The sequence below is a fragment of the Arachis stenosperma genome, chromosome 7 (genome assembly GCF_014773155.1).
Source record: "Arachis stenosperma cultivar V10309 chromosome 7, arast.V10309.gnm1.PFL2, whole genome shotgun sequence".
NCBI lineage: Eukaryota > Viridiplantae > Streptophyta > Magnoliopsida > Fabales > Fabaceae > Arachis > Arachis stenosperma.
In genome coordinates, this window is record NC_080383.1 from 91,320,332 (window position 1) to 91,344,364 (window position 24,033).

Consider the following 24,033-nt stretch of genomic DNA (forward strand, 5'->3'; position numbering starts at 1 on the left):
ATAAAATAACATAATTAGAAATTTGAATTTTCTAAATTTTAAATTTTTTTTAAAAATAAATTGTGATATCTCACTTCTAATTTTAATAATTTTTTTCATATCTTTTCTTGATTCTATCTATAAAATAAATAGTAAAAGATTACACTTTACTTTCTAAAATAAAATTTAAAATTTAAAAGATCCAAATTTCATAATCAGATATGACATTACTCTTAAAGGAAAAAAAGTAAATATCCAAGGAAGATATTTTGAATTTTAGATAAAATATATTTCTTATTTCTAAAGTTTGGTAAATTTAAAATTATTTTGTTTTAATTTTATTTTAAAAATTTACGATTTGTATAAAATATACTCTTAGCGAATAATTTTTTAAAAAAATTTAAGATAAATTCAATAATAATTTTATAAGATCAACTCGTAAATCTAGCATAATTTTTTATCTATCATTAGATTAGTCTTAAATTTTTAAAAATTTAATTGTTAAAAATATATTTAATATAAATAAAAAAATTTTAGAATAAAATTTTAAAATAATTTTAAAATTTTTAACAATTGTTAAAGACAAAACATGTATTCTACCCTTACATTTTTAAATGTTTTACCATTATTGTTAAACTTATAGTAAAGGCCGTCCGTATATGACCGTATATAAACACAAATAGAGGTTATTTAAACACTTAACAAATAGGAGTATTGCTTTTAGAAAAATGTTATTTGTGTAACACTTTTTGTTAATATTATTTAATATTTTAGGTTAATATTTTATTTTTATATTATTAAAATTTAAAATTTAAAATTAATAAATATTAATAAAAAATAAAAAAATTTACTGATTATGTAATCTTATTTTTATTTTTAAAATACGTATGTTTTATCATTTTTTAAAGAATTATGCTAAGTAATCGATAATTTTCTTGAACAATATGAACAACGAGTCTTAAAATTGGTTCAATTCAAGTAAAACAAACTATATTCCCAAATTATTCACCTAAATCTTAATATTAGAATAATTATCCACACATCTAGTAAATTAAACATCTGATATATCTATTATTCACATTGTTTAATATTTTTATTACCTCCCTATACTTTTCTTTTTTTAAATAATAAAAAAGTACTCGTAATAAGGAAGAGTTATTTAAAGAAAGAAAATATAATATAATTTGAGGGTGGTAGGTGAATGCGGTGGTGAGAGTTGTGAGTGTGATGGGAGGGAATTATTTTTCTATAAAAGCAGTATCCAACTATCCATAGTGGGCATTAGGTGTTGTTGGACATCAGCATCATATCATCATCTCTTTCTGTCTCTCCCAGAAGCTAAGGAATAAAATTAAAGCATCGAAGAAGATGCCTGCCGGTGGTGTTGGGCAAACCATATGTGTAACCGGCGCCGGAGGTTTCATCGCCTCTTGGATGGTCAAACTCCTCCTTGAAAGAGGTTACTCTGTCAAAGGAACCCTGCGTAACCCAGGCATGCATCCTCAATTATATGTTTATTTCACCGTCTTAATTACGAGAAATATTAATGGCTCCTTGACTGGCAGATGATCCGAAGAATGGACACTTGATGCAGTTGGAAGGAGCGGCGGAGAGGCTCACTCTTCACAAGGTCGATCTCCTTGACCTTGACTCTGTTAGGGCCGTCATTCACGGTTGCCATGGTGTCTTTCACACTGCTTCTCCCGTCACTGACAACCCCGTGAGTACCTTCTTCTTCTTTTCTTTCTTTCTTTAAATTAATAATTCATTTCAACAAGTGGACGACTGGGCGTGCTTTATATTTAAATTAAATGCAGGAGGAAATGGTGGAGCCGGCGGTAAATGGAGCCAAGAATGTGATTATAGCAGCTGCGGAAGCTAAAGTGAGACGCGTGGTCTTCACTTCATCAATTGGCGCAGTGTATATGGACCCAGCGAGGAGCATGGACGAGGTGGTGGATGAATCGTGTTGGAGTGATCTAGAGTATTGCAAGAACACCAAGGTAAGGTTTTTTTTTGTTGGTCTTTTTTAATGATGATAATAATAAAGTAGTAAAGTGGGGTTTGATGTTGAATTGGGGCAGAACTGGTATTGCTATGGAAAGGCAGTGGCAGAAAAAGCAGCATGGGAAGAGGCAAAGGAGAAAGGGGTGGACTTGGTTGTGGTGAACCCAGTGTTGGTTCTTGGACCGTTGCTGCAGCCAACCATAAATGCAAGTACAATTCACATCCTCAAGTACCTCACTGGCTCCGCCAAAACTTATGCCAATGCCACTCAGGCCTATGTCCATGTCAGGGATGTCGCATTAGCTCACATACTTGTCTACGAGACCCCTTCTGCTTCCGGTCGATACCTCTGCCTCGAAAGTTCCCTCCACCGCGGCGACCTCGTTCAAATTCTTGCCAAGCATTTCCCCGACTACCCTGTTCCCACCAAGTAAGTACTAATTTATTCTCTCTGCATATTCTCGAGTTGTTGTCTTGTTGTGGCAACCACCACCTCACAGGCCCATCATAGTTGTTGGACAATGACATAGGCCTTCAAATATATAAATGTTTAGGCACGTCAGCTCCCATGTTTCAGTGTATTCTAACTAGAAATACTTCACTTACAAAAATGACAATATTTTAGTCATTGGTGCCTTTAATTATAATAACAACGCCTAAGTGGTATCACGCCGGGAATGATATTAGTGTTAGTCCATACAAAAACATAGCCAGTGAAAGGTTACAATCTCTTGATTTCGAATTTCGAATTTTGAATTAAAAAATGTTACCCTACGCGAAAGCTGCTGCCAGCAGTAGGTATACCAACTTTGACTTGTTAACCCGATCCCTATTTTCTACCCAAAAAAGGATAGACTCAAGAGTAATTATCCATAGCCTAAGCCTTAGAACTTTTCAATGGTCGATTTCTCACCAACCCCCATGTCCCCGTCAGATTCCTAATAATTGGTTCATGTTGGCGCACCCAGTCCCCATACCTACCGTGTTCCATTAATGAAAGGCCATGCTGGATCCTTACCAAACGCTCAAATTTTATGTTTAGTCAGGCACGCGTCACGTGTTTAAAGTAGAAGGAAGATTTTCGTCCAAACAAATTTGTGCTGACTTTGAGAATGCCTTTCACTTTCAGAAACTCCGAACTAACTTCATATTTTGCACGTGCAGGTGTTCCGACGAAAAGAATCCAAGAGCAAAGCCCTACACCTTCTCTAACCAAAAGCTGAAGGATTTGGGATTAGAATTCACTCCAGTGAGTCAGTGTCTATATGAAACGGTTAAGAGCCTACAGGAGAAGGGCCACCTTCCTATTCCCAATAAGGAACAAGATTCTGTTCAAGCTAAAAAATAAATCAGCTACTAGTACCTGCTACCATCTTTCGATGCAATTTAATTTTTTCTAAAACAAAATTAGTTAAGGACGAGAAGATGCAGCTTTTAGAAATCTCGTTTTCCGTGGAATATATATTCTAATACAATATCAGAAGGCCTTATTTGGATGTTGTAAAAAAAACATGAAATGCATCAGGTGTTGCATTCTCTGAACCTAATGAATGGTTTTATAATGAAAAATAGTATAGTATCCGTTACTTTCTCTTGTATAATAACCACGCCTTTCATCATTGTGAAAAATCAGCAGTGACATCGTATCAGTGCCCCAAGATATGGGAGAAGATTTTTAGCCCTTTTAAATATTATTTAAAAGTCCAAAGAAAGAGTTAAAAATAAGATAACCCTGACTGTACAGGCTAATCACGATGCAATATGAGATGCTCGCTGATTTTTTAACATAATTTCATTGGTCAACTAAGGCAGCAAAGGGAACAAAGTTTGGAATTTGCACATGAAAATCAGCAGCTTCAAGCTTAGCAATTCCAACCAAGTGACCTCATACAGAAACCTAAACACTAAAGAGATCTTTATCTTTTTGCATATTTATTTTCCAAATTGGAATTGGAATCCTTATGCATATATACCCCCTCAGACCAAATTAAACCCATGTAATTGTGGAGTCAGTCAAGATCAACAGGACTAGTTCTTTGAGGCAATTGCATGCTTACTATGTCTTCTCTTGAGAGAGAATGGATAGAGGCATTGCCTTGTTCATTTGCTGTTTGCCGGATTTCTGGTGCTGTTAGTGTCAAAAGGCTTGTAGCCTTGTTATTTTTGCGAAGTACCAGATATACTATTCCAGCCAAATATACAGCCATGCCTGAAAACCCTAGTATGCCCAAAAACACCTTGGCCACAACTTGAACATGACTGTGGAGAAGCAGCTTCACAAAGCCAGTCAATAGATAATATATATTAATGGCCATAATTAGGGAACCAATTATCCAAGTAACGGCTGAAATCTGCAATTGAACAAGAATCAAAAGCAAAACTTACATCAGAAAACTTGTGGCCAATGGAAGATATTAAGGCTAGCATATGCCATGCAGTCATATGGAATTGAAACTTTTTACCATGATAGAGTTGACATGCTCTCCCATCTTGGTTTTGCTGCTTGTGAACTTGAGAAGTGGAATTAAAGCAAAAGGAAGCTCAAATGATAAGATCATCTGATCAGAATGTAGACAAAGAGGGACGTCAGCACCAGCTATAGGAGAGAGAGACCAATAAATATATACCACAAGGAAGGAAGACATCTTACTGATGCAATTATTATGAGCTTGCCAGCCCCAGCAGAGCCACCAATGACCGCAACAATCAAACTAGGAACTATGGCTAAACAACGAGTTAGCATATTCCGAACCCATGGCTCTAGTCGCAAATCAAGAAATCCCTGAAATTGGAAACAACCCAAGATAACTAATTCCTCAAAGTGCTTGTCATCATGTAAGTGAATCTCAGGAAAGCTAAAATATTTGTTAACACAAAAGACCATTAGGAGAACCATAATAAAAGCAGTCTTACCTGCATGACATACTGCCCTGCATATGTTCCTGTTATAGTAGAACTTTGGCCTGATGCAAGTAAAGCTACTCCAAACAGCTTTGAACTCCATTTGCCCAACACATTCTGAATTGTCGTAATGTCAGTAATTGTCATTTATAGTATTATGAGCAACCTTACCAACTTTAAAGATTAACAAATTGTTGTAGCATATGCTAGTAAACAAAACAGTAGACAAAAGGTAACACAAACATAGACAGGTTTGACGCACTCTAAGTAGAAAGGAGGCTTTGTTCAGATCCAAATCCTGACAGTTCATCTGATCTTCTGCATTCAAATTTGAAGAATTGCAAACAGCACCGCTCACAGAGATAACAGAAACGTTTATGAGGAAGGCTACCATAAGAGCAAAGGCACTTTCTATCAAGTAAAATCTACAGGCCTCCTGTCAAAATATAAATGTTAAATAAGACATAAGATGTTGCTTTAACAGAATATTTCATAATCAGATAATTGTATTCAGACAGCAGAGTTGTGCATTCACGATGATTTATCTGAATAAACTGAGATTCTATAATAGATATTTACTTTGATTCCCCGAACTGATCGTGGTATTTTCCTAGAAAGTACCAGAGCTGAGTGCAGGAAGAGATTGTGACTGGGGCAAATTCACAAAGAAACAAAGCTTGAGAATACGTTTCAAAAGGAAAGAAAAATCAAATGGCTGTAGAAGACAGGGAGAACGCACGGCATAACCATAGCCCCTAGGAGCGAAATCGCGAGACCAGTAGCACCGCTTCCTTTTAGTTCTGGCACAAAAAGACCCTTCAGAACTTCTTTAGCAACAGGTTTTGCATATCCAAGCTCAGCAAAAAAGCATGCAGCAATTGTAAATACTAGAAATGCAATCAAGAATTCAAGTTTTCTAACCTGTTTCAATAACAACACAGAAACGGGCTCATATTGTTGTTATATAGATAGATAGTACCTAATATAACATGCAATGACGACCATAAATTTGTTCAGGATACAAAAAATTCCCTGTCATATAATAGCAGAGAAGAATGGAACACAGAAAACTACCCCATATTGCTGCAAAGCTAAGAGGATCAATGTACTGAGTCCTGTCAGAAGAACACCAATCCAAACAGGTATGCTGAAAAGCATGTTCAATGCAAAGGCTGTCCCAATTACTGCACATGTAGAGTGAGAGATCAAGATTTCAAAACATGGAAATATATGGTTGCCAATCATGGATCTATCTTTTATGTTGGTGGTTGTGCATGTTTTAAAGTCATGGACTCTGTTGTATCCTATAAAACATGGTAATTATACAAATAAATGAGATAAAAGAAAATTGCTAGATGAATCTGAATACCTTCAGGAATGTCACAGGCGACTATGGCAATTTCAGCAATAAACCAAAGAATAAAGTTGGTAGCCCAAGCATATTCATTTCTACAATGCTCTGCTAAGTGCTTTCCTGCAAGCAGTAGAGAGTGAACAAAAAACAAGAGAAAATTGCTAGTTGCTTGCGTACTTGAAAAGTATCTATAAAATGAAATTGATTTAAGTACCAGTGACGACCCCAAGATTGGCTGCCATGGATTGAATTAATAGAGCAGCGCAGGATGCCACCAATATGATCCAAAGTAGCTGATAAAACAAATGTGAAAAGGAAATGAAGGAACTATTGAGCTGAGTATTATTGGTTTGGCATTACAAGAATACACACCTCGTATTTATGTTGAGCCCCCGACTGAAGATCTGTCTCAACTGCGAGTTTGTTTGGAGAAATGGATAATCATATTAATTACGTCTGCAATTTATTACTGTACTAGAGAAAATGATGAATAATGATCTTACAGTTTCCCGGGTCTATGTATGCAATGGAAACAAGAAAGCCAGGACCCATGTAAGAAAATAGATTTTTCCAGCTTCTGGTCTACAAATGCAAGAAAAGAAACATAATTTAGTAATGGCGTGTGCAAGTAAAGGAGAGGGAGATAAATGGAGAAGAAGGAAACTGACATCAGGCACAACAACTTGTTCAACATCTGAGTTGTCAATGAGGGGCGTATTCGTATTGGAGCCAGTGCTCGCAATGAATTGTGGCTGCACAGACCCAGAGGCAGAGGCAGAGCCACACCCAGAGCCAGTCCCCGAACCACCCCTGCCAACCATGTTCTCTTCTTACTAACACTGATCCTCTCAACCTGAAACCACCCAATTCCAGATTCAAATTAACATTAACCAATGTCTAATTATGTGGCTGCCTAAGTGGTCAGAATATCAACACCGCTCAATATACCAACTCTTTTCTCCTTCCTTTCCTTCAGAAATCAGAACTGAGCTCACCGCCGATATGTCTTTTACTCTCTCTTCTCTTCTATTCGTAATCCTATGTCATTATAAACCTGTCGTTTTTTGTGCTTTAATTTGCACTCCCTTCCCCCTATATATTGTCTTGTTTTCCGTTCCCCTGTTTTTATTTTATTTTATTTTTTTAATTCAACAAAAATATGTCAACTTTGCCCAATATTCTTCAATTTTTCTTTAATATATCTAAAAACTCCTCTTTGGAAGTAAAAATGTGTTCAATTTTTATTGATAAGTTTGATGTTCATAAAATTTATCCGTAATAAAACAAACATACTCTTAAAGTTTATGTTAAGAGAATGACTCGGTTCAATTTAATGTTAAATACCAACTTGTATACATTTTTTAATTTTATTATTATTATTTTAGATGATAACTTATATACATGTTATCCTAACCAACATGGCAACATCCATGTTATTCTATATTGATTAAGTTCCTAATTATGATTCTGTATATATTTATACTATGACTTTATTAATCAATGAAACAAACCTAAAATAACATGATTTTATATAAACTTTCATTTGGAACCATTGAAACTGGGTCTTTTGTCTCTTTCTTTTGGTTGCAAAAGCAGAAAGAAATGCAGCAACTGTCAACTGGAAAGTAATACACTGAAATGGGGAGAGGAAGCAAGGCGGTGTGGACCGTAGAAACTAGAAAGTAGAAAGATGTGTGTGTGGTGCAAAGCGGAGGAATGAACCAATTCAGAATCAGTGGTCATGTAATGGAAAAGAAAGCTGAAAAGGCCATGTTGCCACGTAACACCAAAAGTTCAAGCATTGGACCCACAGAAAGAATATAGCATCCTAGTACAGTACTACACTCACCAGGAGTTAGAATATAATTAATTAAATATCTAAATTACATATCAAATTAATATACACAAATTTTCCCTTCCATTAAAATAATATCCTTTTCCAGAACACTTCCCTTGTCACTGTATGAGTGTATTCTACCTTTAATAATTATTATGCCATTTTGGATTATGATATAAATCATGAATCGGCTGGTTAAATTAGATTAATTAAAAATTGAGCATAGATAGTCAGCTTGAAACAAAAAAATCAATTGATAAACGAATCGGTTAAAAAATTAAAAAAAATCAGTCAAAAAATTGATTAATCTATCGAATTAGTTCATGTTTTAGTAATTAACTGGTTTAAAATAATAAAATATAAAAAATAAATTTTTTAATATTTTATTATATTTAATTCAACTCAAAGTTAAATATCGATTGAATTTTTAAGTCTGATTGTTTAATAATAGTTTGACAGATTTAGTTTTCAGAATTTGCTATAAATTATAACGGCAAACTGCAATTATGGTGGATACAAATTTTTCCATGAATAACCACCAAATACATATTTTATCAGTTGAAAATATGCTTTCTATTCTCAAATGATAAATATGTTGAGTTTAGAAAATTGAAATTGATATGACCAGTAAGATCGGTTACGAATTATAGCTCGGTAACGCGCCCGCAATAATGGCCGAACATTCGCAATAATCAGCATTTACTTCCATAACGTCGGACATGCGATCAATGCTCTCCTCAGACGTTACAATTTAGACAAAACGGTCATCCCAATCCGAACAAATATAAAAGCAAAGAACAGGAACGAAAGAGATATGCAATCTTTCTAAGAAAAACCCCTCATATATTGTCCACCTATTAACTTGAGCGTCGGAGTGCCTTTGCAGGTACCCACCTCTACCTCTCTCTTGCCGACGAAGTCTGGGACATATCTTGGAAGCTTGCCGACCTTACCAGAGGGAACGACCTTACCAGAGGGAACGACCTGTACCTCGGCTCACGCTGGTAAGAACATTGGCGCCCACCGTGGGGCCTGAAAAATTCTTAAAAACATCATTCGTGGCAGGCCCCGAAATTTACATACACTCCCATGGCTGACGCTCCCCCACCAACTCCATCCGAACTTCTGAGGATGGTGACTGAATTACAACAAGCAAATCAGCGAATGGCAGAGGAAAACCAGAGAATGCAAAACCAAATTGCACAATTAGAGCAAGCCCGCCTAGAGCATCATAATCACGATCATGAAAACAACGAACGAACTCATGTCTCGGAGACGCCGCAGAGCGACAATGAAGGAAATCGGCGCCATGATGAAACCCAACCCGATAACGAAGAAGAACAACCCGACAACTCGGCAGGACCATTCACAGCAGATATAATGAACTTCCAACTCCCCCGACAATTCACTCTGCCGACGACTTTAACCCCATACGACGGGTTGGGTGACCCAAAGCAGCACGTCAAGAAGTTCCGATCTATTATGATCGTTAACGGTGCATCTGATCCAATTCTTTGTCGATGTTTTCCATCTTTTTTAGACGGTCCTGCACTTGACTGGTTCTGTTCTTTGCCTGCAGATTCGATATCTCGCTTTCAAGAGCTGGCCGCCCAATTTGAGGATCATTTCGCAGCATCCGCAATATATCTCCACGATTCTGATTACTTGACGACCATAAAACAGGGAGCACAAGAAAGTCTGAAGGACTATATCACCCGCTTTACAAAGGTCGCCATGAGAATTCCCGACCTCCATCCAGAAGTTCATTTACACGCCATAAAAAGCGGCCTTCGCCCAGGAAAATTCCAGGAAACTATTGCGGTGACCAAGCCAAAAACCTTAGCCGAATTTCGTGAAAAGGCCAAGGGTCAGATCGATGTGGAAGAACTCAGACAAGCAAGGAAAACAGAAAGATCGGCAACAAATAAGGACGATGATAAACCTCGGGATAGCAAGAAAGCATTTAAGCCAGTTCCACGATATGACTCATACACCAAATTCAATACAAAAAGGGACGATATTATAAAGGAGATATTAAACTCCAAACTAATCAAGCCCCCTCGCAAAGCTGGCAATTATCCCGAGTCAAAAAGCATCGACAGATCAAAGTACTGTACCTTTCACCAGAAACACGGACACACCACCGACGAATGTGTCATCGCCAAAGATCTCCTTGAACGGCTAGCAAGGCAAGGACATCTCGATAAATTTATTGCAGGGCAGATGCAGAAAAATACTAGCCCCACGCCAGACACATCAACAGCTGACACCTCCTCAAAAGGAAAGGAGAAAGCACCGGCACAACCAAGAGGGGTAATAAACTGTATCTCAGGAGGCTACGCTGGAGGAGGGCACACAAGCTCAGCCAGAAAGCGTACTTACAGGGCTATGCTAGCAATCACGGATGCCCCAAGCCATCCTCGGCCGCTGACGAACATTTCAGAAGTAACCTTCAGACCAACCGACTTCAAAGGTGCCGATGCCAATCTAGACGACCCTGTTGTCATTTCAATTCAGCTGGGAGACCTGATAGTGAAGAAAGTTTCACTCGACCCAGGAAGCAGTGCAGATGTTCTATTTTTCTCCACCTTTGAAAAAATGAAGCTGAGTAACAACATTCTCCAGCCATACATGGGAGACCTGGTTGGATTTTCAGGAGAACGAGTTCCTGTACTCGGATCCGTGTGGTTACAAACCACACTCGGTGAGCAACCATTACACAATACACAGGATATTCAATATCTTGTGGTCGACTGTTTTAGCCCATACAACGTTATATTAGGCAGACCATTTTTAAACAAATTCGCTGCAATTGTTTCCACTGTTCACCTCTGTGTCAAGTTCCCTGTGCAGGACAATGTCATAGCTACAGTTCACGGAGATCTCCAGGAAGCGAGACAATGCTACAACACAAGCCTAAAGCCACCCAAAAAAGTCGGACAGTCACATGTCAACTCTATAAAGTCGGAACAGATAACAATATCCGAACTTGACCCACGGGCCGACTTTCAGGATCGGCCTACGCCGAACGAGGAGTTGACAAAAATCATTTTAAAAGACGATCCACTAAAATTTACTTTTGTAGGTACTTCCATGACTCCAGAAGATACGAAAAGTCTAACAAACTTTCTGCAGGAGAATGCCGACCTATTCGCATGGACCTCCGCTGACATGCCAGGAATAGACCCTTCTATCATAACACATAAATTGGCACTAAATCCAGCAGCTAGGCCGATCTCCCAGAAAAAAAGAAACCTCGGCACCGAGAAGCGACAAGCATCAATTGCCGAGGTACAAAAGCTCATTCAAGCAAACTTCATCAGAGAAATCCGATTTACAACATGGCTCGCTAATGTAGTAATGGTAAGAAAAAATAATGGTAAGTGGCGCATGTGCGTCGATTTTACTGATTTAAATAAAGCATGCCCAAAAGATGCTTACCCTCTACCTTGTATTGATACACTGGTTGACAACTCTTGTGGCTATGGTACTTTAAGCTTTATGGACGCATACTCTGGCTATAACCAGATTCTTATGCACAAAATGGACCAGGAAAAAATGGCTTTCATAACTGAAAACGGAAATTATTGCTATAATGTCATGCCTTTTGGTCTAAAGAATGCAGGAGCCACATATCAGCGGCTAATGAACAAGATTTTCCAGCAGCAAATCGGCCGAAATATAGAAGTTTATGTTGATGATATGGTCGCCAAAACAAAGCTCGGCAACTCTCTGACAAACCCCAATTTGACGGTTTGTCTTGTATTGATTTTAGGGGATTCTATAACCTTTTACCCACATTTATTCAATGAAATAGCATGGTTTTGTATATTCTCCTTTAATTGTGCTTAAGAGAGAAAACATGCTTTTTAGGTCTTAAAATAGATAAATTTAATTCTCCTTGATTCCATTAGATGCCTTGATATGTTTGTTAAGTGATTTCAGATTTAGGAGGCAAAGATTGGATTAAAGGAATGAAGAAAAAGCATGTAAAGTTGGAGAACTCATGAAGAAATGAAAGAACCAGAAAGCTGTCAAGCCGACCTCTTCGCACTTAAATGACCATAACTTGAGCTACAGAGGTCCAAATGATGCGGTTCCAGTTGGGTTAGAAAGCTAACATCCGGGGCTTCGAAACGATATAAGATTTGCCATAGTTTCTTCACGTATGGTGGCGCGCACGCGCAAAGTACGCGCACGCGCCGTTGCTGCCACCTAGTTCATTTAAAGCAACATGTGGCCAGCGATTTTAGGAGCCTTGTGGGCCCAATCCAACTCATTTCTGATGCTATTTAAGCCAAGGATTGAAGGGGAATCAACATATACTTCACACTTTAGAAGTTAGTTACCAATTAGTTTAGTTTAGTAGTTAGAGTTAGTTTCTAGAAAGAGAAGCTCTCACTTCTCTCTAGAATTAGGATTAGGATTAGGTTTAGTTCTTAGATCTAGATTTTAATCTTTGCTTTCTTCTACTTCTACTCTTCAATTCCTTGTAGTTACATTCATCTTCCTCTATTCTTTTGTTGTAATTTCCTTTATGTTGTTCTTATATTTTGTTGTAGATCTAGTATTGTTCCTTCTACATTCTTCCAATTCAATAAGAGGTAATTCATACTAAATGTGTCTTCTTTGCTTTTCTATTGTTGATCTCTTGTTTTTGTAGTTGTAGATTCCTTCAATTCTTACATTTAATAATGATTACTTCTATTGCACTTTATGTGTTTGTTGAAATGCCTCTTCTAGATATAGTATAGATTTTTGTTCCTCTTGGCCTAGGTAGAGTAATTAGTGACACTTGAGTTATCCAATTCCTTTGTTGATTGATAATTGGAGAGATTGCTAATTGGTTTGGAGTGCACTAAAGCTAGTCTTTCCTTGGGAGTTGGCTAGAACTTGTGGCTCAAGTCAATTCATCCATTTGACTTTCCTTTATTTAGTAAGGGTTAACTAAGTGGTAGCAATAAACAATTCTCATCACAATTGAGAAGGATAACTAGGATAGAACTTCTAGTTCTCATACCTTGCCAAGAGCCTTTTATAGTTGTTAGTTTATTTTCATTGCCATTTACTTTCATGTCTCTTATCCAAAACCCCAAAACAACTCAAACCAATAACAAGACACTTTATTGTAATTCCTAGGGAGAACGACCCGAGGTCCAATACTTCGGTTTATAAATTTAGGGGTTTGTTTTAGTGACAAACAACTTTTTGTATGAATGGATTAGCGATTGGTTTAGAGACTATACTTGCAACGAGAATTCATTTGTGAAATTCTAAACCGTCAAAAATCCAATCGTCAAAATGGCGCCGTTGCCGGGGATTGCAATGGTGTTGTGTTATTGGTTATTGTATATATGTGAATATTGTGAATATGTTTGCTTTTTGCTTTTTTGTTAGTTTTTAGTTTGTTCTCTTTATTTGTTACTATTTTTTTGTTTTTGCCCTCTCTTGCTATCATGAATTCTCACTTTGGCTATGAGTTTGGTTCTAATTATGTTGTAGGAAATGAAGACTATAATGAGAATGTGTGTCAAGGATGGGACAATCAAAGGTGGGAGGAGCCATATGCTTATGATCAATCCTCATGGCAACAACCTCCACCAATGCCCTATGAAGAAGAGCCATTCTATGATGCATACCAATCCAATGGCTATGGTGAATCACCTTGTGACTTTCAAGAACCACCACCATATGCCTATGAACCATATCCTCAACATAACTCCCAACCACACTCACAAGCCCCTTCTTACCAACCACCTTCATATGACCCTAACCCATATCCATCCTACCAACAACCATATGAACCATACGAACCACATATAGAGCCACCACCATTCCAACATCAATATTTTCAAGAGCCACCTCCTCCATATTATTACCAAGATGAACCACCTCCAATATACGAAAATTTTCAACCACAAGATGAATACTACTTTCCTCCACAACCTCCCATGGAAGAATACTCATATCCATTGATCCAAGAGCCATATGATCCTAATCATATTATCCAAGAGGAACAAGAGTCAAGGGATCATCTCAAGGAAGCATTGGATCAATTTCAAGCAACCATGGAGGGTGTTGTGCAACAAGTGGAAAGAATGGAAAACATTGAACCACCACAACTCTACCAAGAAGAACCACCTTCCTACTATGAACCCTTTCCCCAAAATGATGAATCCTTCCAACCACCCCAATCTCTAATGGATGAAACCCTTGGTGTTCTTGTTCAAGGGCAAGAAGAGATGAAAAGGGATGTGCAAAATTTCATAGCCGCCTTGGATGCGGTAACAATTCAATTAGCATCCCAATGCTTGAACACTCAAGGAACTCCCATGGCTACATGTGGAGGATCAAATGAAGAACATAGCATGAAGGAGAGATTGGAAACTCCGGTGGAAAATGAAGGAAGTTGCTTTGTATTGGAACAATTGGAGGAAGCTTTAATTGTTGAAGACAAGGAAGAAGTGGTAGAAGACTTGGGAGATGCGGAGCCTCCATGGGAACATAGAGTTAAAGAAAACCCCTCCAAGATGATTGAAATTGATGCTAGGGAGGAAAGTGCACACCTTTCAAGGCATATTCCATATGAAGGCTTGGATGGGATAGAGAAAGAATTGAGTTCCCTTGGTGATGAAGATCAAGCATCAAGTCTTAGTGGTGAAGAATCCTTTGAGCATGAAGAACCTTCTCCGGTTGGATTTGAAAGCGTTGAGGAGGTAGATTTCTCTCACCCTCTCTATTATGATTTGAGTAAAGGAAAATGTTTAGATAAAATTGTTGAACAAAGGATTGAGATTAAGAGATCTTGTGAAGAGGTGGAAGTCCCTAGAAATAGAAGAACGGGGGTTGGTTATGCTTTGTCAAGATCTTTGGGAGCATCTTTGCCTAGGTTGCCATCTACACCTTTATTTGAGTGGGTGAAATTCATTTCTATTAGCTTTATTATCCCACTTGAATATGGTTTGCTTGAAACGGATGGTCAACTTAGGATGCTTTGTGGGACGAAGCGTAAGCGAAAGATGTTTCGTGGTTGGCGTTGCAAATCAAGGCTCATTATGGTTGATGCATCAAACATGAGATATAAAGGATGGAGTAGTGCTCAAATAGATGGGTCTAGAAGGATTGTTGGGCACTTTATAGAGAATTCACCTTACTCACCACCCGGTTGGACTAATAATGATGATCAACTTCAAGACGGGTGTGAAAATAAGATATGGGATCCCGGATCACAACATGAAGACCAATTTTGGGAGCTCATATCTTGGGGAGAACCTCACCCAAGCTTGGTGAAGATGGTTGGAAATTCTGTCAACCAATTGAGAAGCAAGGATCCTTGGAGATTCAAGGATGAGTACAAACATAAGCCACCATGACAATAAGCTCCTCAAAAAGTCCAACTTAAGGACAATAAATAAAAGTGCTAGGTGGGAGACACCCCACCATGGTAAACTCTTTCCATACTCTTTTAGTTGTTAATAAGTGAATTGAGTTGCCATTGTAGGTAGATTCTCATTTTCATTTTTATCTTTTATTGGTAGAATTAGTTTAATTTCTTGTTTTTATTGTTTTATTGAGTTTAGTTAGTAGTATAGTATGTTGAATAAGGTTCTAGGGTGTTTTGCTAATAGCTTGGAGGTTTGGAATGCTTGATTGGTGCAAAAACATAGAAAATTTTTTTTTGAAAAAAACAGAACACCATCCACGCGTGCGCGCACATGACGCGTACGCGCACCTGAGCATTTTTCGACCACCCACGCGGACGCGCACTGTACGCGTACGCGTGGATGCAAAAAATTCACCTCCAGCCAAAAACCCGAGAGTTAGGCCTGCACTGTGCAAACATTGGGCCTAGGGCACAAGTCTATGCACGCGTGCGCGCACTTGTCGCGTACGCGCACATGATCTTAAATTGGCAATGCACGCGCACGCACACTGTGCGCGCGCGCGTCGATTGCACAATCTGCACTCACGGTACTTTTACCCGAGAGTTGTGCCAGGCTTGGGCCGACATTATGCCTCCGGCCTAACTCGACGCCCGCGTGCGCGCACTTGGCGCGTACGCGTCCTTTGACCAATATACCCATCGACGCGTAAGCACGCATGACGCGCACGCGTCGGTAAAAAAAAAGAAGTTTTTTTTCTCCCCTTCCATTTTCTTTTGCTTATCACATTCGCATACTTCTACTCTTCCCATTTTCATTTAGTTTTTGTAGTATGTTTTCGTTTTTTTTTAGTCATTTCAATAATGGTATTGGATTCTTACACTCAATTGTTGAGACTTTCTTACATTATTTTGATGCTTATTGACTTGTTTGATATTGTTGGGTGATGAAACTTTTAAATCAATGCTTCCTCTTGTATGACTCTTATGTCTTTGTGCATTGATATGACCTCATATTGTCTTTCATGACCCACTTCTTCTTATGTGAACTTGATGTGCCATATGCTCTTCATGCTTTGATTTTACTCTTGCATCAAGTATTAGTTAATATGCCATTAGCTTATATTGTTTTCTCACTTACATGCGTAGCTAACATGTAGTGAGAACCTTACTCTTATTTGGCATTAGCCCCCGCCTATGTTCTAATTGCCTTGATATCTTTGTTATAGGCTTAATTTTCTTTCTTTCTTTCCTTTTGGGTTGGCCACCAATACGGAAGGAAAGGAAAGTTTCTAAATGGGGCAACAAACAAGTCATTCGCACAACCTTTTGAAGGAGCTCATCAATTGTAGCAACCCATCCACCTTGCTCTCCTTTGCGTGCACCGAGGACGGTGCAAACTTTTAAGTGTGGGGAGGTCGTCCGACCGATCGGCGATTTTGGGTGACAAGTTTCTAATTCCAACACTTTTGCATTTCATTCTAGGATTTTAGGATTTTTACTTGCATTCTCTTAATTTTTGCATATATATACACAATAAGCTTAGTCAAAATAATGAAATTTTTCAAGATTTCTATCTATAGGGCACCAATTGATTTGAGTGAAAACTTTTCATAGAACTTGCTTGAATTATATATATATTGTGGATCATGTTTTTTTGAGCTAAGAACACAAGCAAGTGAGTTTTGAGCCTAATTGTGTGGTTACATCTTATAACCACTTATTTTTCCTTCTTGTGTGCATTATTCTCTTCCTATGAATGTAATCTTTGATTTGCTTGATTCTATATGTCCATTATTTTGTGTATACATGCATTTATATGATTGAGGCCATCATTTCATTAACTCACTTACCCAAATGGCCTTACCTTTTATCTTCCTTTGTTAGCCAAATTTGAGCCTACGATTAACCCACTTGTTCTTATTTTAGCACATTACAAGCCTTAAAGCGAAAAACAATAAATGTCCTTAATATGGATCTTTGATTGGCTTAGGCTAGTGTGTGTGAGTATCATTCAAGTGTGGGAACCTTGGGACATTAGGGGAATAAAAGGGTAATTTTGTATTGTTATTGAAAATATTGGGAATTGGGTACATACTCATGTATTGATCAAATGTAAAACCTTATGCATTGAGGTTCTTGTATATAGAAAGAAAAAAAAAGAAAAAAAAAAGAAAAAGAAAAGAAAAAAAATAATATGGAAAAGAATAAAGAAAAAAATATAGAAAAAAAAAGAGAGAGAAAAAAAAAGGAAGAAAAAAAAAAGAGAAAGGAATAAAAAGGGGACAAAATGCCCCAAATCAAAGTATAGTCCAATAAAATCAATGCATAGGCATTGTGAAATTAAAAAGGAATACATGAGTATGTGAAAGAGTGAAAAATGGGTAGTTAGGTTGGAATTTAATTGTATAGGATGTCATAGGTTAGGTGGGAAGTTTAAGCTTATCAAAGATTCAAATTTCAAACTCACTTAACCAAATATGCATCCTACCTGGACCCTAGCCCCATTACAACCTAAAGAAAAGACCTCATGATACTTGTATGCATGCATGAAATATATGTCGATTGTTAGAAGAAGAACAAATCTTAGAAAGCATGATTAGGAGAGAATTGAGAGAATCAACCCTAAACACTTGAGCGAATAGAGTGCAAACACATCCGGTGAGGGTTTGATGCTCAATTACATGTTCCCACCTATAATCATCACTCTTCATGCAAGTTTGTAAAAATATTTAATAACTCAATTCGATTGTGGATTAGACTTGCTAGTCCTTAGCCCTTGTGCATATATGCTTCTTGGGAATTGACTTATTTTGACCAAGCAATTGCATTCATGTAGATAGTTGCATATAGGTAGATTGCATTTAGTTAGTTTTCATTGAATAAATGTTGATGCCCTTTGCTTTCTCTTGGCTTAAGCATGAGGACATGCTTGGTTTAAGTGTGGGGAGGTTGACAAACCCCAATTTGACGGTTTGTCTTGTATTGATTTTAGGGGATTCTATAACCTTTTACCCACATTTATTCAATGAAATAGCATGGTTTTGTATATTCTCCTTTAATTGTGCTTAAGAGAGAAAACATGCTTTTTAGGTCTTAAAATAGATAAATTTAATTCTCCTTGATTCCATTAGATGCCTTGATATGTTTGTTAAGTGATTTCAGATTTAGGAGGCAAAGATTGGATTAAAGGAATGAAGAAAAAGCATGTAAAGTTGGAGAACTCATGAAGAAATGAAAGAACCGGAAAGCTGTCAAGCCGACCTCTTCGCACTTAAATGACCATAACTTGAGCTACAGAGGTCCAAATGATGCGGTTCCAGTTGGGTTAGAAAGCTAACATCCGGGGCTTCGAAACGATATAAGATTTGCCATAGTTGCTTCACGTATGGTGGCGCGCACGCGCAAAGTACGCGCACGCGCTGTTGCTGCCACCTAGTTCATTTAAAGCAACATGTGGCCAGCGATTTTAGGAGCCTTGTGGGCCCAATCCAACTCATTTCTGATGCTATTTAAGCCAAGGATTGAAGGGGAATCAACATATACTTCACACTTTAGAAGTTAGTTACCAATTAGTTTAGTTTAGTAGTTAGAGTTAGTTTCTAGAAAGAGAAGCTCTCACTTCTCTCTAGAATTAGGATTAGGATTAGGTTTAGTTCTTAGATCTAGATTTTAATCTTTGCTTTCTTCTACTTCTACTCTTCAATTCCTTGTAGTTACATTCATCTTCCTCTATTCTTTTGTTGTAATTTCCTTTATGTTGTTCTTATATTTTGTTGTAGATCTAGTATTGTTCCTTCTACATTCTTCCAATTCAATAAGAGGTAATTCATACTAAATGTGTCTTCTTTGCTTTTCTATTGTTGATCTCTTGTTTTTGTAGTTGTAGATTCCTTCAATTCTTGCATTTAATAATGATTACTTCTATTGCACTTTATGTGTTTGTTGAAATGCCTCTTCTAGATATAGTATAGATTTTTGTTCCTCTTGGCCTAGGTAGAGTAATTAGTGACACTTGAGTTATCCAATTCCTTTGTTGATTGATAATTGGAGAGATTGCTAATTGGTTTGGAGTGCACTAAAGCTAGTCTTTCCTTGGGAGTTGGCTAGAACTTGTGGCTCAAGTCAATTCATCCATTTGACTTTCCTTTATTTAGTAAGGGTTAACTAAGTGGTAGCAATAAACAATTCTCATCACAATTGAGAAGGATAACTAGGATAGAACTTCTAGTTCTCATACCTTGCCAAGAGCCTTTTATAGTTGTTAGTTTATTTTCATTGCCATTTACTTTCATGTCTCTTATCCAAAACCCCAAAACAACTCAAACCAATAACAAGACACTTTATTGTAATTCCTAGGGAGAACGACCCGAGGTCCAATACTTCGGTTTATAAATTTAGGGGTTTGTTTTAGTGACAAACAACTTTTTGTATGAATGGATTAGCGATTGGTTTAGAGACTATACTTGCAACGAGAATTCATTTGTGAAATTCTAAACCGTCAAAAATCCAATCGTCACTCTCATATCCAAGACCTAACTGAAATCTTCGGACAGATCCGGCGATACAACATGAGGCTAAATCCAGAAAAATGCGCCTTTGGAGTGCAGGGAGGAAAATTTCTCGGATTCATCCTCACAAGCCGAGGAATTGAAGCAAATCCAGAAAAATATCAAGCAATACTCACCATGCAAAGCCCATCCACAGTAAAAGAGGTTCAACGGCTAACAGGACGATTAGCCGCTTTATCTAGATTTTTACCATGCTTAGCTCCTAAATCGTCAAACTTCTTTCAATGTTTAAAAAAGAATGCAAAGCATTTTGAATGGAGCCAGGACTGTGAGCTGGCTTTCCAAAAATTAAAAGAGTTTCTTTCAAAACCCCCTGTATTACAAAAGCCAAAACCAGGTGAACCATTATACATATACTTATCTATCACTGACAATGCTATCAGTTCTGCACTCGTAACAGAAACAGATCGGAACCAACAGCCAGTCTATTTTGTGAGCAAGTCCTTACAAAACGCCGAGCTTCGCTACCCAAGGTTGGAAAAGCTCGCCTTAGCTCTAGTGTTCTCATCAAGACGCCTCCGACCATATTTCCAAAGTCACACAATCATCGTCAGAACAGGACAACCTCTGCGACAAGTTCTTTCAAAACCTGAATTAGCAGGAAGACTAATTAAGTGGGCTATCGAGTTGTCGGAATTTGACATTCAATATCAGCCGCGAGGGTCGGTCAAGTCCCAATACCTCGTAGACTTTATCGCCGAACTTACAGAACCATGCTCAGACACATCAAGTCCAACCTGGACCTTATTTGTAGACGGGGCTTCCAATCCTCAAGGCGCGGGCGCTGGAATACTACTCGAAAGTTCAGATGGGATAGTCCTCGAGCACTCCCTCAGATTCTCATTCAAGGCCAGCAACAACCAGTCCGAATATGAGGCCCTCATCGCAGGGCTCAGGTTAGCAACCGATCTACATATTAAAAGTTTAAGAGTTTACTGTGATTCATTATTGATTGTCCAGCAAGTAAACCACAGTTTTCAAACAAAAGACCCGATCTTATTAAAATACTTGGATATTGTTCATCAACTGTTACAAAATTTTTCAACAATAGACATCATTCATATTCCTAGGGAACAAAACCATAGAGCAGATATTCTGTCAAAATTAGCAACTACACAGACAAACACCACTACCCTTCTACAGTCAACATTAGATAAGCCGAGCATTGATACACATAGCATTCTAAACATTGTTGACAAAGAAAATTGGCTACAACCTTATATTCAATACCTCAGTTCGGGAACAATTCCGAGCTACATTGACAATAAAGCTAAATTCAGAAGACAAGCCTCCTATTATACACTGTTAAATGATAACCTGTACAGGCGAGGATACTCTCGACCTCTACTAAAATGTTTGAACAGGGCAGATGCCGAACTTGTATTATCAGAAGCACACGAGGGAATTTGTGGAATACACTCTGGAGCTCGAAGCCTATCACAAAAAATCCTCCGAGCCGGTTTCTACTGGCCGACGATATGGGAAGATAGCAAACACAAGGTCAGAACATGTGATAATTGTCAGCGGCATTCGCAGACCATTCATCTACCGGCAGAGCATCTTCACCATTCGACGGTAAGCTGGCCATTCGAAAAATGGGGAATCGATATTCTAGGACCTTTCCCCACTGCTCCAAGACAGGTAAAATACTTGGTAGTGGCAATTGATTACTTTTCCAAGTGGATTGAAGCACAACCTTTGGCAAAAATCACATCCGCACAAATGATAAGCTTCGTTTGGAAAAACATAATATGCAGATTTGGCATACCGAGTAATATTATAACTGACAATGGCCGTCAATTTATCGACCAAACTTTTAAAGCTTTTTTGCAGAATCTTAAAATAAAACAGCATTTTTCTTCAGTCGAACATCCACAGTCAAACGGATTAGCAGAAGCCGCCAATAAGGTTATTCTCCAGGCTTTGAGGAAAAAGCTAGACGACGCAAAAGGATTATGGGCCGAGCTTGTGCCAGAAGTGTTATGGGCATATAATACTACTGCTCATTCAACAACAAAAGAAAGCCCATTCCGTTTGGTATACGGATCTGAAGCTATGATCCCTATAGAAGTCTCACATGGCTCAATGCGGACGATAGCTAAGGAGCATGACCAAGCTCGGCAAGCAGAACTCGATCTAATTGAGGAGATACGAGAAACAGCAGCCATCCGACACCGAGCATTACAGCAACAACTCAGCCGACGATACGGGCAGAAGGTGAAGCCGAGGACCTTCAACACTGGTGACTTGGTACTCAGAAAAACCGAACAAGCCCGCCGACCTCCCTCTCATGGGAAACTTGCTGCAACATGGGATGGTCCCTACAAAATATCTGAAGTCCTCGGCAGAGGGGCGTACAAGTTGGAAGACATTAACGGCACTCAACTTCCTAGCACATGGAACGTCGGCTCCCTGAAGCGATACTACAGTTAGCAAATCAGCAGGCCAGTACTCTTTTTCCTACCACGAGAATTTTTTCCAAAGGGTTTTTGCTCGTAGAGGTTTTAACGAGGCTGGCTTACCTTGAAAAAATTAAACATTTCACAGGTACTGCTGTTAATCCATTGTAATTTACATTTTACTTTAATCAAACTGATCAATCATTCCCCGAACGGGACTTACTCCAGACCAAATTAGACTCCTTTAAAGGAGAAACAGATTATATCTAAAGTCGCATTATTACTATACGAATGCGCAAATACCATAATCCAAACTGTCATTAAAGCCATCCGAAGGCAACAAAATACATGATGGGGAAAGCAAACAAACCCCAATAAAAACAGTTTCCTAACAGATAAATACTTAAATACAAAATATTACTATTCAGTCATAACAAACCAGATCCCCGATTCAAAAGAAAAAATTTTTCTCAAAAGAAAATATCAGTTATTTAAACTGTCACCTCCTTCTTCTTCATCGTCAACAAGCTTATCATCCCGAATTACTTTACCGGGATCCATGGCCGAAAAATCTTCCTCTGGACATAAAAACCTCGCCTGATTAACAGCCCGTTGAAAACCCTCAGCAAAAGCATCCAGAACATCTCCTTCCCTACTATTCTCAAGATCTTTCATCTTTGCCGACACCTCAATCACCTGAGTACTCAAACTCGACATATCATTTTCCTTTTTCTTCAGCAGACCAGAAATCTCTTCATAACACTCTTTTTGGACCTTCAGTTCATTCTCGACCTCAGACAGCTTTTTCTTCAATTCAATTATATTGGTTTCTTTCAACGAGAGTTGTTCCTTCAATTCAGAAACTTGCGAAACCTCACCAATCGACTTCCTGTGTTTTTTCTCTTGGCTACGACCAATACAAGCTAGCCGGAACCCCAACACCTAATACACACAGACCAAAATTCAGTTCAAAAAAAAAAAAAACAAACAAACAACAGAGAAGAGCAACAGATACCTGTAAAAACTGATCAACACCTATATCCCCAACCTCCTCTACTCGCCTAACGTCCGTCACAGTCTGAACGACTTCATCAGCAACAATAAATGGAAACTTTTGGTTCCACACAGACGAGCTCTCGCCTTCCTCTTCAAATACATGTAACCTCTGCTGCTTCGTCAAAAAACTTGACAAATCATCTAGCTGAACATTTTCCTCCTTACCCTGCATGTCTCCCGACAAAGCTGACTCTGTCTTCCTTTTTTTAAAAACAATCGGTTTCTTCCTCGGCGGGGGCTGATTAACCTCGGCACCCCCATCAGCCTTGTCTGGATTAGACGATGAACCCTCAAAGTTTTTTGTTTTAAACCGAGACCTTAAGCTAGATGCGGTCACCCCTGGAAAAGCACCAGCTGAAAATACCAAACAGTTACTTAGCTAAACAATCAAAAACACATAGCATCAAGAAACAATTTTTCAAATCCTTACCAAAGTATTCTACAACAGAACCCTTATCTTCCTCCCAAGGAAGTAACTCGGACACCGAAATCAAACCACTTTTCTCAACCATCTCTAGCAGAAACGAAATTATACACTCATTTTGACC

The 24,033-nt window shown here is 38.2% G+C and overlaps 3 protein-coding genes across 4 annotated transcripts; 2 read left to right on the forward strand and 1 right to left on the reverse strand.

The window, feature by feature from the left end:
- Positions 1–1,239: 1,239 nt before the first annotated feature.
- Positions 1,240–3,572, forward strand: LOC130940837 (cinnamoyl-CoA reductase 1-like). Its single transcript, XM_057869099.1, has 5 exons — positions 1,240–1,471; positions 1,545–1,699; positions 1,797–1,982; positions 2,064–2,416; positions 3,151–3,572. The coding sequence occupies exons 1-5, from the start codon at positions 1,348–1,350 to the stop codon at positions 3,332–3,334; spliced, it is 1,002 nt and encodes a 333-aa protein (XP_057725082.1). The 5' UTR covers positions 1,240–1,347; the 3' UTR covers positions 3,335–3,572.
- An 83-nt stretch (positions 3,573–3,655) lies between these two features.
- Positions 3,656–7,406, reverse strand: LOC130940836 (metal transporter Nramp1-like). Of its 2 annotated transcripts, XM_057869097.1 has the most exons (14): positions 7,190–7,406; positions 6,910–7,094; positions 6,745–6,823; positions 6,614–6,654; positions 6,456–6,534; positions 6,257–6,361; positions 5,962–6,071; positions 5,627–5,808; positions 5,467–5,536; positions 5,150–5,323; positions 4,900–5,004; positions 4,637–4,768; positions 4,449–4,544; positions 3,656–4,337 (listed from the first exon to the last, which is right to left on the reverse strand). In XM_057869097.1, exons 2-14 carry the CDS (start codon positions 7,060–7,062, stop codon positions 3,996–3,998), a joined length of 1,668 nt encoding a protein of 555 aa, XP_057725080.1. In that variant the 5' UTR covers positions 7,063–7,094; positions 7,190–7,406; the 3' UTR covers positions 3,656–3,995. The 2 variants fall into 2 exon arrangements, with proteins under 2 accessions (XP_057725080.1, XP_057725079.1); XM_057869096.1 differs by having other exon boundaries at positions 6,910–7,341.
- A 1,761-nt stretch (positions 7,407–9,167) lies between these two features.
- LOC130940144 (uncharacterized) lies at positions 9,168–22,463 on the forward strand. The gene is made up of 2 exons (XM_057868193.1): positions 9,168–11,831; positions 20,016–22,463. Exons 1-2 carry the CDS (start codon positions 9,168–9,170, stop codon positions 22,461–22,463), a joined length of 5,112 nt encoding a protein of 1,703 aa, XP_057724176.1.
- Positions 22,464–24,033: the final 1,570 nt, after the last annotated feature.

What these genes read in the sequence shown, in the direction of transcription:
- LOC130940837 (XM_057869099.1), top strand. Translation starts at nt 1,348, where the DNA reads ATGCCTGCCGGTGGTGTTGGGCAAACCATATGTGTAACCGGCGCCGGA. An exon ending in AGGAACCCTGCGTAACCCAG is followed by an intron (nt 1,472 to 1,544) that starts GCATGCATCCTC and finishes CTTGACTGGCAG; the next exon opens with ATGATCCGAAGAATGGACAC. An exon ending in CTCCCGTCACTGACAACCCC is followed by an intron (nt 1,700 to 1,796) that starts GTGAGTACCTTC and finishes AATTAAATGCAG; the next exon opens with GAGGAAATGGTGGAGCCGGC.
- LOC130940836 (XM_057869097.1), bottom strand. Translation starts at nt 7,062, where the DNA reads ATGGTTGGCAGGGGTGGTTCGGGGACTGGCTCTGGGTGTGGCTCTGCC. An exon ending in CGCCTGTGACATTCCTGAAG is followed by an intron (nt 6,072 to 6,256) that starts GTATTCAGATTC and finishes CTACATGTGCAG; the next exon opens with TAATTGGGACAGCCTTTGCA. An exon ending in CAGGGCAGTATGTCATGCAG is followed by an intron (nt 4,769 to 4,899) that starts GTAAGACTGCTT and finishes TTCCAATTTCAG; the next exon opens with GGATTTCTTGATTTGCGACT.
- LOC130940144 (XM_057868193.1), top strand. Translation starts at nt 9,168, where the DNA reads ATGGCTGACGCTCCCCCACCAACTCCATCCGAACTTCTGAGGATGGTG. An exon ending in TGACAAACCCCAATTTGACG is followed by an intron (nt 11,832 to 20,015) that starts GTTTGTCTTGTA and finishes ATCTTCGGACAG; the next exon opens with ATCCGGCGATACAACATGAG.